The sequence below is a fragment of the Peromyscus californicus genome, unplaced genomic scaffold, assembly GCF_007827085.1.
Source record: "Peromyscus californicus insignis strain IS unplaced genomic scaffold, ASM782708v3 Scaffold_1__1_contigs__length_55948999, whole genome shotgun sequence".
NCBI lineage: Eukaryota > Metazoa > Chordata > Mammalia > Rodentia > Cricetidae > Peromyscus > Peromyscus californicus.
In genome coordinates this window covers 55,339,899-55,357,942 of record NW_026294492.1, presented here as the reverse complement: position 1 = coordinate 55,357,942, position 18,044 = coordinate 55,339,899, and the positions used below count along the sequence as shown (strand labels likewise).

The 18,044-nt window shown below is 56.4% G+C and overlaps 1 protein-coding gene across 2 annotated transcripts; it reads left to right on the top strand.

The window, feature by feature from the left end:
• The first annotated feature begins 6,710 nt into the window (after nt 1-6,710).
• Nucleotides 6,711-14,590, top strand: Bsg (basigin (Ok blood group)). 2 transcript variants are annotated; one of them, XM_052747303.1, is made up of 8 exons: nt 6,711-6,846; nt 11,253-11,600; nt 12,281-12,440; nt 12,646-12,728; nt 12,813-12,949; nt 13,177-13,453; nt 13,853-13,877; nt 14,081-14,590. In XM_052747303.1, the coding sequence occupies exons 1-8, from the start codon at nt 6,780-6,782 to the stop codon at nt 14,142-14,144; spliced, it is 1,161 nt and encodes a 386-aa protein (XP_052603263.1). In that variant the 5' UTR covers nt 6,711-6,779; the 3' UTR covers nt 14,145-14,590. The 2 variants fall into 2 exon arrangements, with proteins under 2 accessions (XP_052603263.1, XP_052603264.1); XM_052747304.1 differs by lacking the exon at nt 11,253-11,600 and having other exon boundaries at nt 6,712-6,846.
• The last annotated feature ends 3,454 nt before the right edge of the window (nt 14,591-18,044 follow it).

Genomic DNA, 18,044 nt, shown 5'->3' with positions numbered 1-18,044 from the left:
GGAAGGCCTGGGTACAGAGCCAGATCGAGGTTCAAAAAAGAAGAAAAAAAGGGGGGGGGGGGCTGGAAAGATGGCTCAGAGGTTAAGAGCATTGGCTGCTCTTGCAAAGGACTTGAGTTTGAAACCCAGCACCCACATGACGCCTCATGGACCACCTGTGACTTACGTTCCAGGGGCTCAGACACCTCCTTCTGGCCTCTGAAGCCCCCTCCCCAAAATAAAAATAAATCTTAGAAGAAGAAGAGTGAGGTGGAGGCATGAGGCTCAGAAGTTCAAGGTCAGCCTCTGCTAGGGATTTAAGGCCAGCCTGGGCTACACGAGACCCTGTCATCCTGCCTCCACCTCCCCAGTGAAAGGCATGTGCCAGCTGTTTCCGTACTATGGAAGCCGGGAGAGGCCAACGCTCCACTAATTCCACCCCAACGCTGTCTTTCTCTTTTTATTTGTTTGTTTTGACTTTTTGCAACAGGATCTCTGTAGCCCTGGCTGTCCTGTAACTCCCTGTGGAGACCAGGCTGGCCTCAAACTCACAGAAATGGCTCCTGCCTCGGGCTCCCCAGTGCCTGGACTAAGGGAGCACACCACCACACCCCACTCTTGGTCATTTTTGAGACAATGTCTTACTCTATCCCAGGCTGGCCTTGAAAACTCTTGGTAATGCCGTGCCTCAGCCTTCAGGGCGTAGGGAGTCACAAGTGTGGAGCCACCTTGGGGGGTGGCCTCATCTTCCATGGACATTTGTGCTACTTCTGACCCTTCCTCACAAACAGCCCTGAAACCTTGGGTTGTGCATGTGCAAGCTAACCTTAGGCATCAACAAAAATTGTTTCAATTTTGTTGTTTTGAGAAAGTTTCTCTATGTAGCCCTGGCTGTCCTGGAACTCTCCCTGTGGACCAGGCTTAGAGATCTCTAACTCAGAGATCCACCTGCTTCTGCCTCCAGAGTGCTGGGATTGAAGGCGTGTGCCTCCATACCCAGCTTGCTTGTTTGTTTGTTTGTTTGTCTGAGACAGGGTCTCTTACTGGGACCTGGGACTCACTGAACTAGCTAGCCCGCTGTCCAGTGATTCCCGGAGATTTGCCTAACCCTCCCTTCCAGCACGGGGATTACAAGCCCTGGACACCACTTCAGCCTTCCTGTGCAGACTGGAACACAGATCTTTATGTCTGTGCCGCAGGCCTTTACAAATTTAGCAGTCTCCCCAGCTCACTCTAAGTTTTCTTCTGCTGGTTGACATCTTTGGGGCTAAGCCAGGCGGTGTGAACACACTCCTTTAATCCCATCACTCAGGAAGGAGAGGCAGGCAGATCCCTGAGTTCAAGGCTAGCCTGATCTACAGAGCAAGTTCCAGGACAGCCAGAGCTACGTAGAGAAACCTCATCTTGATAAACTTAAAAGAAGAAAAAAAAAAAAGCCAGGCGGTGGTGGTGGTAGCACACGTCTTTAATTCTGTGAGTTCGAGGCCAGCCTGGGCTACCAAGTGAGTTCCAGGAAAGGTGCAAAGCTACACAGAGAAACCCTGTCTCGAAAAACAAACAAACAAACAAACAAACAAAAATCATTGAAGCTTTTACCCATAAACCCTCAAACACTCATCCATGGCCCCTTCCCATGGATATGGTGGCCTCTGTCCCTGACTGTCCCTCTAGCAAGATTGGTAAAGCCCAAAGAAGGAAGTGGGCAGCTGGGCCTCAGCCACCAGCCTGAATGCTCACAGCCGGCTGGACTTCCTCTCTGCTCTCAGTCTCCTAGCGGGGTTCTGGGGCAGCTCCAACTGGACACAGATCAGAGGGGCCCGGCCTGTATGTGGCAGGCAAGATGTTTACGATGCTGTCCAAGCCTTCTCAGCTGTCCCTTCGTCTAGTCCCCTGATGGCATGAAGAGCAGGAGGCCCGGGGCTTACAAAGAGCAGGACACCCTCTGTGAACAATATGCAGGCTGGAGTGCTCGCCCCACCTGGGCAGTGGCGACCCATGTGGTTTTCTCTCCTTTCTCTCTCTTCCTCCCCAACCTCTTGAGGCAAGATTGCACTTTGTTGCCTAGTCTGCTCTTGAGCTTGCAGTGATCCCCCTGCTTCAGCTTCCTGAGTGCTAGGATGACAGACATGTACCAGCACGCCCAGTTCCCCCCAGGGCAGCACTGGCTGGCCTGTGCTGGACACCAGACACAGCTCCTCAGCAGATCCCTACATACAGCAGGGTGGGAACCGCCAGGCTGAATGCCCGGGTGGCTAAGGCCGGGCCTGGGAGGTACGACAGGGTTCCGGAAACATCACACCGTGAAGAGCCAAGTGGGAGACCACCACACCACAGCTAGCCGCGTCCCAGAGCCACACACAGGCCGTGAGCAGCAAGCACAGGACACAGAAGACCTGGCCTCAGGATTCACAGCTCGCATGCAGCCGGTATGGTGAGCATGCCTGCTGTGTTGCTACTTTTCTGTTGCCCTGATAAATAAAACACCAAGACCAAGGCAACTTATGGAAGAAAGTTTATTTGGGCTTACGGTTCCGAGGGTGGGGCAGCGTGGACTAGGTGGCGAACAGAGCCATGGAAGAGCTCACATAGTGAACCACAAGCACGGAGCAGAGAGAGCGAACAGAAAACAGGGTGAGACTTCTCATCTCAACGCCCACCGACCCACGGGGACATACTTCGTCCAGCAAGGTTGCACCTCCTCCACCTCCCCAAGCCAGGCTAAGCATTCCAAAACCTGAGAGTATGGGGATCACCTCAGCCACACCACCCCATGTCACCTCTGCATTTGACAGGAGGGTCCTGAGTTTTAGGCCAGCATGGAAACAGAGGAGCCTGAGACAGAAGGAAAAGAAAAGAGGTCTGGAGAGGTGGCTCAGTGGTTAAGAGCTCTTGTTGCTCTCAGAGAGGACTTGGGTTCAATTCCCAGGACCCACAAGGCAGCTCACAACCCGTTGTAACTTGAGTTCCACGGAATCCAGTGTCCTCTTCTGGCAGGGCTGGAAACTGTACCCATGCGGGGCACAGATTATGCGGACAAACGCACATACACATGAAATAAAACTAAATAAACCTTATTTATACATTAATACACACTAATACAAATAATTAAAAATAAAAATCTAGAATAAATTGTGTGATGTAGTGATGCACGCCTTTAACCCCAGCACTCGGGAGGCAGAGGCAGGCAGATCTCTGTGAGTTTGAGGCCAGTTGCTGTGGGATGTTCTGTATGACAAATGTGTTGCTGATTGGTCAATAAATAAAACACTGATTGGCCAGTGGCCAGGCAGGAAGTATAGGCGGGACAAGGAGGAGAATAAAGCTGGGAAGTGGAAGGCCAGCCGTCATGATGATAAGCAGCATGTGAAGATTCTGGTAAGCCACGAGCCACATGGCAAGGTATAGATTTATGGAAATGGATTAATTTAAGCTGTAAGAACAGTTAGCAAGAAGCCTGGTACGGCCATACAGTTTGTTTTTTTGTTTTGTTTTGTTTTGTTTTTCAAGACAGGGTTTCTCTGTGTAGCTTTGCGCCTTTTCCTGGAACTCACTTGGTAGCCCAGGCTGGCCTCGAACTCACAGAGATCCGCCTGGCTCTGCCTCCCGAGTGCTGGGTTTAAAGGCGTGCACCACCACTGCCCGGCCCGGCCATACAGTTTGTAAGCAATATAAGTCTCTGTGTTTACTTGGTTGGGTCTGAGCGGCTATGGGACTGGGAGGTGAGAGAGATTTTCCCTGACCGTGAGCCAGGTAGGAAAACTCTAGCTACATAGCCTGGTCTACAGAGGGATTTCCAGGACAGTCAGGGATACACAGAGAAATTCTGTCTCAAAAAACCACCACCACTAACAACAACAAACACTAAAAAAAATCTAAACAGTCTTGTTTTTGTTTTTTGAGACAGGGTTTCTCTGTGTAGCTTTGTGCCTGTCCTAGAACTCACTCTGTAACCCAGGCTGGCCTCGAACTCGCAGAGATTTAATCCCAGCACTCGGGAGGCTGAGGCAGGTGGATCTCTTGAGTTCAAGGCCAGACTAGTCTACAAAGCGAGATCCAGGACAGGTTCCAAAACTACACAGAGAAACCCTGTCTCAAAAAAAAGCTCGTCAGTGGTGGCGCACGCCTTTAATCCTAGCACTCAGGAGGCAGTGGCAGGCAGATCTCTGCGAGTTCGAGGACAGCCTGGGCTACAGAGCGAGTTCTAGGACAGTCAAGCTACACAAAGAAACCCTGTCTCGAAAAACCAAAAAAAAAAAAGTTAAAAATAAAAGCAGCCAAACGAAACAACAAATGAGTATTTTACAGCTATATCTCAGTAGACTGAGGGAACTGGGAGAGCCAGGGAGCTGCCGCCACCCAGAGCACAGGCAAGCTAGCGGAAAGTCTTCCTATGGGCTGGGCTGGCTCCACAAAAGAGTCCTCCCCAGGTGGGCAAGTCACAAAGAACTGGCTGTGCTCACATCTGCAGCCAGAGTCCCAGACCCTGGTCATGTAGGTGGTGCCTGGGAGGGTCCTTCCTTCCTGTCCCAGACTCAGGGACTCTGGCTCTCCAGGGGCTTGAGGCCTCATCCCCCCAGCCTCTTCCTGTGGCTTTACCTGGTTCTGCTGTGACTCTTTTTGTCAGTTACAGAGACCTAGTTAGGGACTGGGGTGTGTGGGGCTGGGCACTTGAGTGTGTGGATTCCATATTCAGCACAGCAAAAAACAAATAAAATGAAATTAGAAAAAAAAATCCTGAGTTTTAGCTAGGTGGTGGTGATGCACACTTTTAATCCCAGCACTCGGGAGGCAGAGGCAGGAGGATCTCTGTGAGTTCAAGGCCAGCCTGGGCTACAGAGCGAGATCCAGGACAGGCACCAAAACTACATGGAGAAAGCCTGTCTCAAAAAACTAAAAAAAAAAAATCTGAATTTTAAAATTATGGCATTCAAATGTCATGGATTGGTTTGTGGTTAGTTATTTTCTTCTTTTTTTAAATTTCAGGTCAGTTCAGGTGTACAGGTATTTGCCTATATGAATGTTTGTGCACCACTTGTGGGCCTGGTGTCTGAGGAGGCCAGAAGCAGGCATCAGATGCCCTGAACTGGAGCTACAGATGTCTGTAGGCCGCCATGTGGGTGCGGGAGATAAAACCTGGGTCTTCTGGAAGAGCAATCAGTACTCTTGAACAGCTGAGTCATCTCTCCAGCCCCCTTTCCCTTTTCTTCAGTGCGTGCTTTTTGGTTTTGTTTGTGACTGGGGCTCCTATAGCCCAGGATGGCCTCAAACTGACTGTGTAGCCTAGGAGCCCTGAACTCCTGATTCTCTGGCTTCTGTCCGGGTGCTGGAATGACAGGCATGTACCACCATTCCTGACGGCTTTCCACATTTTTATCTGCTAATCTCGGCAGTTCTAGAAACTGGTCTTGGGAGGTCAGGCGGCTAGGTCAGTCAGGAGAAAGGACTTCTCAGAAGTCTACAGGCCGTGGAGGGTCAGCTGGGCCTGGGACCCTGGGAGGGGCTGGGTCGGATGAAAGGACTTCAGGAGGCTGCAGGCTATGTAGGGTCAAGGAGGATTCTAGAAAGCCTGGGAGGGGTTGGGCTTCACTGTGTAAACAGGCCCCGGCTTCCTGGCCAACCTGAAGTTTCCCAGAGGCCCGAACATGCAGGGGGTTAGGAATTCCCCACGCGGGCGGCCCAGCCTTGTTTGTTTTGACCCTAAGGCCCTTTGATGCCAGCTGGCAGCTCCCCTGCCCTGGCCCTCGTTCTGCACGTAGCTTGGAAGGCTCTCTCCAGGAAGGCTTTGGGGACTCTGGGCAGTTCAGAGGCCCCCAAGCCTCTGAGAGGCCGCTGCGGCTGGGTGTAAGTGGGTCACGAGGCCCAGAGCGATTTACCCTGGAGCCCTGGCCCCTCTGACTGCCCAGGCTGTCCTTCCTGGCCATTCCCGAAGCTCCTGGCAGGGTGTGCATACCCTCCAAGGAGCTGCTGACCCCTGAGGCTGCTGCCAAACCCCTGGTTACTCCCACCTCCCACTTTTATTTGGATGAGGAACTGGGTCTGGGTTGCCGAGCTGATCTTGAACTCCAGTGTAAGCATGCGATCCTCTGGCCTCAGACTTCAGAGCAAGTAAGACCCACAGTTCTTTTCTGTTTTGTTGTTTTTTAAATTTTGTTTTGATTTTTGAGATGGGGTTTCTCTGCGTAACCGCCCCGGCTGTCCTGGGACTCTGTAGGCCAGGCTGGGCTCGAACTCACAGAGATCCGCCTGCCTCTGCCTCCCGAGTGCTGGGAGGGAAGGCGTGCGCCACCGCCCCGAACTCACAGGCATGAAAAGGAGATCGGAGCGTGGCGGCGCACGCCTTCCCTCCCAGCACTCGGGAGGCAGAGGCAGGCGGATCTCTGTGAGTTCTGGAACAGCCAAGGCCACGTGGAGAGACCCTGTCTCAAAAAAAACCATCCAAAAAGAAAAACCTGGGTCCACCGGGGACCGTCCGGGATGCAGGCCCCACCCCGCAGTGGGTGTGGCTCACGTGGTCACGTGCCGGCGCAAGCCCCACCCCGCAGTGGGTGTGGCTCGCGCGGTCACGTGCCAGCGCTCCCTCCGCCCGCCGGGCTTCCGCAGCGTGGGCCCCAGCGGCCGGGGCTGGGTCCGTGCCTTCTCGCTGTAGCGCCGGGCGCCCCGCCCCGCGACGCCGTGTGCGTGCGTGCGTGCGTGCGTGCGTGCGTGCGGCGGGCTTGCGTGCGGGCCTGCGCGCGTGCGGGCGCCCCGCCCTCCCGTCCTTCTTATAGAGCCGCTGCGGGGCCGCGCTCGGAGGAGGCGACATGGCGGCGGCGCTGCTGCTGGCTCTGAGCTTCGCGCTCCTGGGCGGCCAAGGCGCCTGCGCGGCGGGTAAGACCCGGGGCTGGGGCCGCGGGCCTCGGGGGAACCCCAGGTTTGCGGGATCCGGTAGTCCGGGGAGCCACAGCTTGGGCTCCGTACTCGGGGAGGAGTACCTGGCTGCGGGTGACCCTCGAGTTGACCCCCGACCCGGGCCGGGCGACAGGGTGGAGGGAGGTGATCCCGGGGACGCGGCCCTGGAGAGACACATCTACGGGAGACGTCCTGAGGTTGGGGGGCCCGGGGGGTGGAGGGAGCCGCCACCTTGCCGCCGTCCCCGCCTGGGCATGGGCTGGGAGGTAACCCAGAGGATCTGGAGTACAGGAGTGAGTGGAATGACCCCAGATTCGGGGCAGCTGGAGATGGGGCCGCTGCCTTACTGCCCCCACTCCCGGAACAGGGCTGGAAGGTGACCCTGGGGGTTTGCGGAGAGAGACAGCGGCGACTGTAATTGGCCTCGGTTTGGGGGAGCTGGGGAAGGTGTGGGTGGAGGTGACCCTGAGGCTGGGAGGCACAGTCAGGCCCTGGGACGACACCTCTGCGTTTGAGTGGTCGTGGACGGAGCTACTGTCTCGGGGTTAACACCTGGGTAACAGGGCTGGGAGGCGACCCTGGAGATTGACCTCCTCTTGGTTTAGGGACCCAGGGGCACGAGGACGAAAGGAGTCACCACGCTGATAGTTCCCCACGTGAAAGACGGGGCTGGGCAGTGATCTCGGGCAGGAGGGAACTGCACGACATCTGGGAGAGGGTTGTGGGACTTGGGGTGGGGGGCGGCGTGCTGCCGGTGGCTTCCTCCAGATTTGGGGAGACCTGGAGGCTGAGGAAGCTGCCACCGTGGGGAGGGCCCCACCTAGGGAACATGTCAGGAGATGACCCCGAGTTTGGGAGACCTGGGAGTGGAAGGAACTGCAATCGTGGTGTCCCCACTCAAGAAACAGGATAGGAGTGACAGCCCCTAATTTGGGAGTTAGATCTGCTACCTTGGTGTCCACACCTGGGGAGGATGAGGATGGATGAGAGGCAGCCTTTCCTGAAAGGTTTGGGGAAATTGGAGTGGAAGAAGCTACCATTTCAGTGTGTCCAAACTTGGGGACCAGGCAGGGAAGTAATCCAGGGGATTTGGGGTACAGAAGTGCCTAGAGGTGAAGTCTCCAAGTTTGGGTTTGTGAATGGCAGTGAGGTGACTCTGGGGGTTTGGGGGGCAGTGTCGTTGAAGTTGTGGTGATGTGAGGGTAATGGAAACCAAATCACCAATAACTTGGTATCTCCACCCAGGAGGAGAGGTTGGGAAACAGCTGGGTGTGTGTGTGTCTTGGGCACAGTGGTCCTGATGTAGGGGATGGGGTGGAGGAAGGTGCTATGTTGATGTTTCTACTTAGTGAGTGGAGGACTGCAGCACTGTTTGGGAACCTGGAAGAATAAGAGTTGCTGTCCATGGGGTGGGGGTGGCATTGCCTGTAAGTAATGTCCTTGAGTATTGGAAGATGTGGATTAGAAAGGGGGTGAGAAGCCGGGCAGTGGTGGTGCATGCCTTTAATCCCAGCACTCGGGAGGCAGAGGCAGGCAGATCTCTGGGAGTTTGAGGCCAGCCTGGTCTACAGAGTGAGTTCCAGGACAGCCAGGGCTACACAGAGAAACCCTGTCTCGAAAAACCGGGTTGGGGGAGACCCTGTGGATTCTTGGGGTACAGAAGTGCCTGGGGATAATGTATCCTGGGCTTGGAGGACGGGGGCTGGGTAGAATCTGTTGCCCTGGTATCATTATGTGGAGGTTGGGTGGGGAGTTCCTGTCCCTAAGTTTGGAAGAGTCCCAATTAGGTAGCTCTTCAGGTGTCCCCAGCTGTCCCTGTCCTCGCTGGAGTGAGCTGCCAGGCTTGCTGTTGCCCACAGGGGCTGTATCAGTCATTCCTACTCCTTGGCAATGGCCAGTGTTCTTGCCTCTGGAGAAGGAGATGGAGGTGCCCCCTGGGCTGGAATCAAAGCTGTAGGGGTGCTCACCTGATCTAGGATTCCCCTGGGAGTGAGTGCCTGTGAATGGCCCTGTTTCACAGGCTCTGGGACTTGGGGGATTATCATTCTTGATGAGATTTCCGGTGGCTGAGGCCCAACACCCAGCTTGCCCCCATCCTGGAGTCTGGCCCATTCTAGCCTTGGGTTTTTGCCTGATTGGGGCTCAAAGGGGAAACTGAGGTCCAGGTGGGGAAGGCTGGTGTTCAAGGTCATGGCAAGGTTGAGTGTAGAGGGCAGTGGAGCAGGCCTGGAGCGCATGGGCTGCTCTCCTACCTACTCCAGACAGAGCAGGCACAGGGCAGAACCTGAGCTCTACTGGAGAAGTGGGGTTCTTTGGCAGTCGATTCGGGAGGGGCTGTGCCTGGCGACAGTGCCCCGGGTTAATCCTGACCCACTTTACCAGTCCCTCTTCCTCACCATCAAAACATCTTGAGGTGCCCCCATGAGGCTGGCTCTCGGGTGTGGACAGCTGCCCCCGGCAAGGTGGATGTAGCTAATAAAGTGCCCTGTCCCAGATGGGGAGCCTGGCAGGAGTCTCCCACTCTGCCTGGGCGTAGGCCCAGTGTGCCTTCCTGCCTGGGTTAAGCAGACCTTTGCAATGCCCGGGGGCCAAGCACAAAATGTAGCTTGCGGGCAGGTCTCAGCCCTTCCTGGGAACAGCCGAACAGCCTGGGCAGGGCTAAGTTCAGTGTACAGTGTGCCGTGTTCACTGTCCACCGCACAGAGGGGAGGGAGGTGCCCCGGGGCGGGCCCTGCTCAGAGGGCCTGTGTGGCACGGGCATTCCTGTTTTGTTTTCCTCGTTGTGTGAGGCTGGGGTTTGACACTGGGACCTCTTAGACGCTGGTGTGAGCACTCCACACTCGAGTTTCACACAGCCTGAAGAGCTCCTGCTTTGCCAGCGGCCACCCAGGTCTGATTTAACCCGAACACCTCAGGTGACAGTGCATGGTGGAAGAGGTGGCAGGCCGCTAGCTGGGTCAGCGCTGGGTCGCGGGAGGCTGGGTGTGGGCTGCCCTCCAGAGCAGTGCCCCCTCCCTGCACCCCGTGGTGCTGGCTTGTTTACCCATGGCCCAGTCTGGCCCTGCTCCCGCCCGGCTGTGAGTGGGCAGGGAGGAGGGCGCTGTTTTTAGACCGAGGTGACGGCTGGAAGCTGTGGGCTGCAGGTCACGTGGCCAGACTCCCAGCTTGACTTTCCAAAGGCCCTTGTAGAGGCTCCTGAGGTTGGGATCCGGGTTATTGGTCACCCCTAAGTAGTGTAGATGGTACCTTTCCAGACGCCTCTACCCCAGCTGTCTTTAGGCTCTGGTGGGGAGGTCGGTGACAGATGCCAGCGAGTTCCACAGAGTACCCTGCGTTCCTGAGACTAGATCCTGGCCCACCTAGCGGGTCCTAACGGCCTGGCATGTGACCATTCGGCCCCTGATCCAAGGAACGTGGCAGCCATGCCCCAGATGAATGAACCCCATAGTGTCTCTTCAGAAACTCGACTGGGGTCCTGGGGGCATCTGTCTTTCCTGACGTCAGTCCTAGATGAAGTGTTGATACAGGCATCCTGGAGCGGTGGGCAGAGAAGGGAACCAGGGGAGCCAGGCTGTGCCCTCTCCTGCCCTGACTCGCCACACCCACTCGCCTGGAGCTGCAGGTTGGATGGTCTGGGAGATCTCAACTCTGGAATGTAGGTTATTAGGAAGCCAACTCTCCACCAAAGCTGCTAACTGTGTCGTCTCTTCCCCAGGGGCCTTGGGGCCACCTAGGTGGCAGGTGCCTATCTTGGTCCCCACCGCCCAGTACAGGGCCTCAGGGCCCAAACCCATACACATGTGCCTTCAGACACACCCATGCCTTGTGTAGGCGTGCAAGGGCCTGCCTGCCTTCTCCTGCCTTCCTTCCCCCGGGACGTGTGTTTGAGGCAGGCATACAGGCCCCTGCGTGGTGCTGAAAAGCCCCATCTTAATTACGCTTTCATTTTGGAGACAACTTTAATCCTCTGGCCTGGAACTCCTGGCAGTCCTCCTGCCTGCCTGCATCTCCCAAGTCGGGGTTACAGGTGAGCCACCACACCTGGCTCCCATTCTGTCTTCTGTCTTTTTTAAATTACATTTATGGGGTGTGTGTGTGTGTGTGTGTGTGTGTGTGTGTGTGTGTGTGTTGGTTGGTTGCCTGCCCGCCCACAGGTCCCGGGTCTTGAGGATCAAACTCAGGACTTCAGGCTTGGTGGCGACCACCTTTCCTCAGCCCCTGGGGTTCTGTTTTTCCACCTAACCTCCTGCTTCTCCCCACAAGCAGAAAGGAGCTGGAGTTTGTTGAGTTTGCCTCAGACCAGGCCATGTGGCAGGCAGGCCCTGTGGTTGGCCTTCTTCCTGTCTCCCTCCCTGGTAGTAATGGGTGATAACCCTCTCCCCTAGCTGGCTTCCTCAAGGCGCCGCTGTCCCAGGAGCAGTGGGCGGGGGGCAGCGTGGTGCTGCACTGTGAGGCCGTGGGCAGCCCCGTCCCTGAGATCCAGTGGTGGTTTGAAGGGAATGGCCCCAACGACAGCTGCTCCCAGCTCTGGGATGGCGCCTGGCTAGACCGAGTCCACATCCATGCCACCTACCGCCAGCATGCGGCCAGCACACTGTCTGTGGATGGGCTCGCCGCAGAGGACACGGGCACCTACGAGTGCCGGGCCAGCAGTGACCCTGACCGCAACCACCTGACCCGGCCACCCAGGGTCAAGTGGGTCCGTGCCCAAGCAAGCGTGGTGGTCCTTGAACGTGAGTGGCCAGGGCACCTGTTGTCCTCTGTTCTCCTCTTGTGCCACCCAGCCCTGGCTCCCACTCGTAGAACCAGATGCCGCTCTGCCCCACCACCAGTTGAGGCCTCCCTGGGGACATGGGTGGGCCAGACACCCATCCGTGTCACCTTGCCGGGTGCTGACTGGCCCTGCCCTCCTGCAGGTGGGTCCTCGGCTCCCATCCCAGGCCTGTGGTCTGTCGTATCCCACCCTGACCTCCATCCTGCTCTCCGTGCACCTGCCCTCCTGGCTCGCAGCCTCCCCTGCCTGTGTATCTGGTTGGGGTGGGGGCTGCTGCCCAAGTGTTCGCTCTGACTGTCCACTGCAAGCCGAGCGGTCCAGCCAGGTGACAGGCTCTCCAGAACCTTCTGGGGGCTTAGTTTCCAGTTCTGAATGAAGGAAATGAGAGGCACCCATACGGCTTTGTTATGTGGGGAGTTGGGCCTGGTGCTTCCCCTGAAACACGTAGCTGTGGGAGCAGCAGACGGGACTTGGGCAGCCGAGTGTCTTACCTTGGACATTAGCTTGCCTTGGAAGGAGTCCGGGGCTGCAGAGTGTCAGCCACTGTGATTCCCAAAGCGGCCCTTGTCGGGGCACGAGGCAGGCTGTGGGGTCGAGCCCCTGGCACACTGTGCTGACTCTGTCCCTGTGGCCTCTCAGCGGGCACCGTCTTAACCTCCATCAGCGAAGACGGCTCCAAGACACACTTCACATGCACTCTGAACAGCAGTGCCGTCGTCGACATCCTTGGCCACCGCTGGATGAGAGGCAGCAAGGTACTGCAGGAAGACACGCTGCCCGACCTGCAGATGCAGTACTCGTGAGTCCATGGTTCTCGGGGCGCCGTCATGATGCCATCCCCCAAAGCACATGGTTGTGCTAGGGCTCCACACAGCTCTAGATGGGTCACGTGGCCTCTCTGTGTAGCATGAGAAGCCGAGACCCTGTGGTCTCCACAGCCTGCATGGGGAGGTGGCTGCCGCCATCCTTGCGGGCTCCTTACTCCATCGCTCTGCCCCCTGCAGGGTGGACACAGACGACAGCGCCGGAGAGTATTCCTGCATCTTCCTTCCTGAGCCCGTGGGGAGGAGCAGCATCTTTGTGGAAGGTAAGCTGGTGCCCGGGAGGTGGCTGTGTGCGGCCAGGGGCAGTTTGCAAGCTTGGGTACCAGGCTGTCACCTCATTCTCACAGGACCACCCCGGATCAAGGTCGGGAAGAAGTCAGAGCATTCCAGTGAGGGGGAGAACGTGAGACTGGTCTGCAAGTCTGACTCCCACCCTCCTGTCATTCAGTGGACCTGGTTTAAGGCCTCTGACTCTGGGGACCAGGTGAGGGCTGCGTGGGAACATGGGGTTCTGGACACGGCAGCAGCAGAAGGGGCCTGGGGCTCTAGGACTGGGGAGGGCTGTAATGGAGACAGGACTTCGGGGATGGGGGGACTTGAGGGACGTGAGGCTTCAGGGATGGCAGGGACAAAACCGGCCGTGGAGGGATGTGGGGCTCCTGGAACGGGAGGAAAGGCCGTGGCAGAACGTGACGAGCCCCTCTTCCCCAGGTGATCACCAATGGCTCTGAGAGCAAGTACCTCGTGATATCCACACCGGAGAGATCTGAGCTGACCATCAGCAACCTGGACATAAATAGCGACCCTGGCACCTACATGTGTAACGCCACCAACTCCCAGGGCACTGTCCAGGAGAGGATGACCCTGCGTGTGCGAAGCCGCCTGGCCGCCCTCTGGCCCTTCCTGGGCATCGTGGCCGAGGTCCTGGTGTTGGTCACTATCATCTTCATTTATGAGAAGCGACGGAAGCCCGACCAGTCCCTGGACGGTGAGCATCCCTGGGTCTGGGTGAGTGGGTGGGGCGCCCCTTGGTGTCAGCCTGAGGGAGAATGCAGTCTGCTCATAGCTCACCTTCCTCCTCCTCCTCCTTCACTTGGCCACAAGCTGGTGTCCTCTGTGGTGAGCTCTCCCCTGCGGCTCAGGCAGCTGTGTGGGGCTTGGGGCTGTGGGGGCCTCCAGCTGCGGACTGCATGGCGAGCCTGGGGTGTGGGGTGTGTTGGCCTCACCATGTGCTGATCACTGCATGCATGACACCTGTGCGGCACCTTGAGGGTGGCATTGTGGGGCAAGGTTCAAGCCAGCCACACTGAGAGGGACCGCAGCTGGAAGAGCCTAGTGGATGCTGACACCTGCCCTCTCTCTTTCATGTGGCTGCTCGTCATCACAGAGGATGACCCTGGTGCTGCCCCACTGTAAGTCCAGCTCACTGTGGGCCCTGGGGAGCTGCTGTTGTCCTGCAGAAATGGGGGCGGGGGCGCATCCATCTTTCACAGGCCTTGGTGGGTTCAGGAAAGGGGGGTGGCTGCTGTTGAAACAATGGCCAGATTGCAGACTCTTTCTGGTGGGGTGAGGCCAGCCCTGTGCCTCTCAGTGCCGAGCCCTTTTGTGTTCTCAGGAAGGGCAGCGGGCATCACCTGAACGACAAGGACAAGAACGTACGCCAGAGGAACGCCACCTGAATGGTGGAGCAGGCGGGGTTGGGGGGCGCCCGACCCCAGCCCAGCGTCCACCTCCACGCCATTCCCATCTGTCCCCCCCCCCGACCTCCTACCCCAACCCGGGTGAAGACAGAGCCTCACTGTGCAGAAAGCCCACCTGGAAGAAGCAAGCCGCCCACAGCACCCCCGATTCTAGTTTAAACTAAACGAGGTTTCTATGCAGAGCATCTGTTCCTTAGGGGGTTCTGTTTGGTTTTTTCCCCTCCCTTTTTTAAGCTTGTCACTACAACCCTGTGGAGTGGGGGAGTGGGGTCTTGTCCTTCGTCAGGAGGAAGAGGCCAGGACAAGCTCTGACTTCTTGGTGGAGGGGGGTTGCCACCTGCTCCCCTGTATGGGACTGCCCATCCCCACCATGGGCAACATGGCTGGGCCTGCTGGGACCCCACAAATAAAGACCTACCCCGCCATGTGTGTGCTTGCTGTTTGTGGTTCCGAGAGCGAGTGTTGAGATCACAGACTGGGGAGGGTGGAGACAGTGAGGAGTGTGGTCCCTAGGGCAGTGGTTCTCAGCCTTCCTAGTGCTGGGACCCTTCAGTACAGCTCCTCATGCTGTGGGGACCTCCAGCCATAACATTACTATTGTTGCTGCTTCATTACTGACTTTGTTACTGTTGGGAATCGTAGTGTGGATATCTAATATGCCACCCCATAAAAAGGGCCTTTGACACCCAAAGGGGTTGAGAACCACACTGCTCTAGGGTGTCAGAGAAAAGCTGGCCTCTTGAGGGCACTGTTGACCATCACTGGTGTTCTATACTGCCCTTTGGCCTAGTACTAATCTTAACTGTCGGACACCCGCCCTCCAGGCAGCTTCAAGCCAAGCTTGCTTCCATGCATGAAGTTTGGGGCTGGGGTTGGGGCAGGTGTGTATGTGGGGTGTTGTTATTGCATAGTTTGGCTGTACAGTCAGCTTTGGTTCCAGCATAGTACATCCCAGAGTGGTGGTGGTCAGGGGAGGCAGGCTATCTCACGGACTGGCAGACCTTTTGGAGGGCCACAGGTAAAATGGGGAAGAGATCCTGCCTTCCAAGAGCCACCAGAGGGCGTAGCACTTGAGTCCACTGGTAAGACCTGTGCCCCCAGAACCAAGCAAATGACTGGGATAGCTGTGGTGCCCACCTGAACTGGATATACCTAGGTGCCTCATTTCTCCTTGTGGATCCCTTAGAAAAACAGGATATGACCTCACCAAGGCAGAGTCAGCCCTGCCTACACAAATGTGCACATGGTCCTGGTAGGGGGAAGCCCAGGATGTCCACTCCCAGCACAGCCTGCCTATGGCGTACCTGGGGTTCTGTCCATAAAACAACCCCCACACACACAACTGCAGGTGAAACCCCAGTCTTCATGCTCTTTGCCTCTGGGGCCCCAAGATGGTCACTGGGGCTCTAAGCCTGTGGGTCTTACATCCAGAAAAGAGGGCACAGTGAGGGTTTAGGAGGTGTTGCCAATGAGGGCTCACCTCCAGAGCAGTACTCCAGGGGACATACCTCTCATCATCCAGGTTCTTGTCCATACAAGCAAAGCTTAGTGAGTATTGGCTGCATGCCCTTCAGCCCAGGACCGTTCAGGAGTAAATGCTTACCCCTGTCCTGAAAGCCTGCTCAGTTTCAGAGGTGAGATGGGCACAGGATCACCTTCGTCAAAACATTTAGAACGATCTGGAACTGGCCTTTGGGGTCCCCCTGAGAACCACAGGGTCTCAGGAATCCCAGCCCCCAGCTGGCAGGCAGAGATGAGGCCCAGGGCCTTGGTACAACAAAGGCCCATTGATGGAGCTGGACCCCACAGGGACCCAGCAGCTGGCTGCTCACTTCTGCTCTAGGCAGACAGGGCTGCCCATTCCTCTCCGGTCCCTGGTCCAGCCCATCTACCCAATCCTAATCCTTATATAAGGATGGTACACTGGTGTGTACCCATAGCACGAGGACCAGGATCACGAGGCCCAGGGAAGGAACAGCCAGGGAAGCTGAGCAAGGCAGCAGAGCTGAGGCTTGTAAAGACTGTGAAGTCCATCAGATGGGCTCCCCATGAACCAGCTTCTCCACCTTCCCACCGGGGCCGTGGGAGGAGCACCGCGGCAAGCCTGAAGTGAACAACAGGTTGGTGTGGTGATGCACGCTTGTCATCTCGCACCCCGGAAGTGGAGTCGGGAGGATCGGGAGTTCCAGGTCACCCTCAGCTACATACTGAGTAAAGCGTGTAGACAAAAGAAAAACACTCCTCCCTGCTTAATGTGCAGACGCTAGGGAAACAGACCCCAGGGAGATGTGTGGTGGACACCCAAGCTGTGTGTGTGGATCAGAATCTGGGGAGCCAACCCCTTTCCTGAGCCTTACCCTCCAGGCCCGGAAACACACAGTGCGGATCCTGTCAGCCCAGGGGTCCAGCTTCGATTTGCTGAATGCTGCTGGGGCCAGCTGCCCTACTGGTCCACCCCTTCCCTGGCCTAGTTCTGTCTCTGCTCAAACCCAGGAATCCTGAACAGGAAATGACTGGTTAGTGCTGGGAGGATGGGCAGAGGGACTGGGGATGAGGAAGACCAGAGAAGACTGAAGGAGACCCTTGGAACAAATGATTTGATTCCTAGGTCATTAGTTTTCCAAAGGCGATGAGATTGTGTGTGTGTGTGTGTGGAGGGGTGGATTATAGGGCTGAGCCGAAAATAAAGGTGTGCACAACTACACTCAGCGTTTGATTGGTTGACTGTCAGGGTCTTACCAAGTGGTACTAGGTGATCTGCAGTTCACTGTGTCGATCAGGTTGGCCTCAAATTCAGAGATTTACTCGTCTCTGCCTCTCCAGGGCTGGGATTGAGGGCAGGGCCACTATACCCAGCATAAAATAAACTAAAAAAAAAAAAAAAAAAAAAAAAAAAAAAAAACAGAGAAGCGGGCTGCGTGTTCTAAGAGCATTTATCGCTCTTGCAGGGGACCCTGGGTTTGGTTCCCAGCATCCACATGGTGACAAGCAATACATAGTTTCAAGTAACACCAGTTCCAGGGGATCCAACACCTTCTGGCTTCGTTCAGGACCATTCGAGCATGGTGACACATACATGTATGTACCATATGTATGTACCATGGTGGTGCACATACATACATACATGCACATAAAAAGATAAATATAGCCGGGCGGTGGTGGCGCACGCCTTTAATCCCAGCACTCGGGAGGCAGAGCCAGGCAGATCTCTGTGAGTTCAAGGCCAGCCTGATCTAGAGAGCGAGATCCAGGAAAGGCGCAAAGCTACACAGAGAAAGCCTGTCTCAGAAAAAAAAAAAAAAAAGATAAATATATCTAAAAGAACAAAAAGTAGCTAGATAGTTAAATTGGACAGCTCCTGAGGAATGGCACCCAAGATTGACCTCTGGTTTACACACACACACACACACACACACACACACACACACACACACACACACACAGACACACACAGAGCCCCGTCTGAGACTGCAGCCCTGAGCCAGGTACTTATGGAATATTTCAACCCCACTGGGGCAGGTGTGAGAATGGGTATGGGGAGAGCCGCAGCCAGGTCCAGTTGTCCTAGCATCCTCTGTGACCCCTGGGCTGGCAGACCGTCTCCTAGCATGGCGGGTCCTCTGACAGCCTGCCGCTGGGCTGCCTCCTCCCCTGCATTCAGCCACAAGCCCTGGGGCTCTGGCGACCTGCCCGGCTGACATCTTCCCAGGGCGAACATAAAAGATCCCCCTTCATCTGGAACAGGCGTGTGCCCTGGGGCGGGCCACAGCCTGGCACTGTCAACTCTGATGTTCAAAAGAGGATGCCAGGGGGGCGGCAGGGGCGTCTTAGGAGTCCCCAGGGTCGGGGCAGCCCATCTGTGTCAGATGAGGACATGCA

Bases quoted from the DNA above. Each gene is read 5' to 3' on its own strand.
- Bsg (XM_052747303.1), top strand. From the start codon at position 6,780: ATGGCGGCGGCGCTGCTGCTGGCTCTGAGCTTCGCGCTCCTGGGCGGC. The intron at 11,601-12,280 runs GTGAGTGGCCAG...GTGGCCTCTCAG, and splicing joins AAGCGTGGTGGTCCTTGAAC to CGGGCACCGTCTTAACCTCC. The intron at 12,729-12,812 runs GTAAGCTGGTGC...TCATTCTCACAG, and splicing joins GAGCAGCATCTTTGTGGAAG to GACCACCCCGGATCAAGGTC.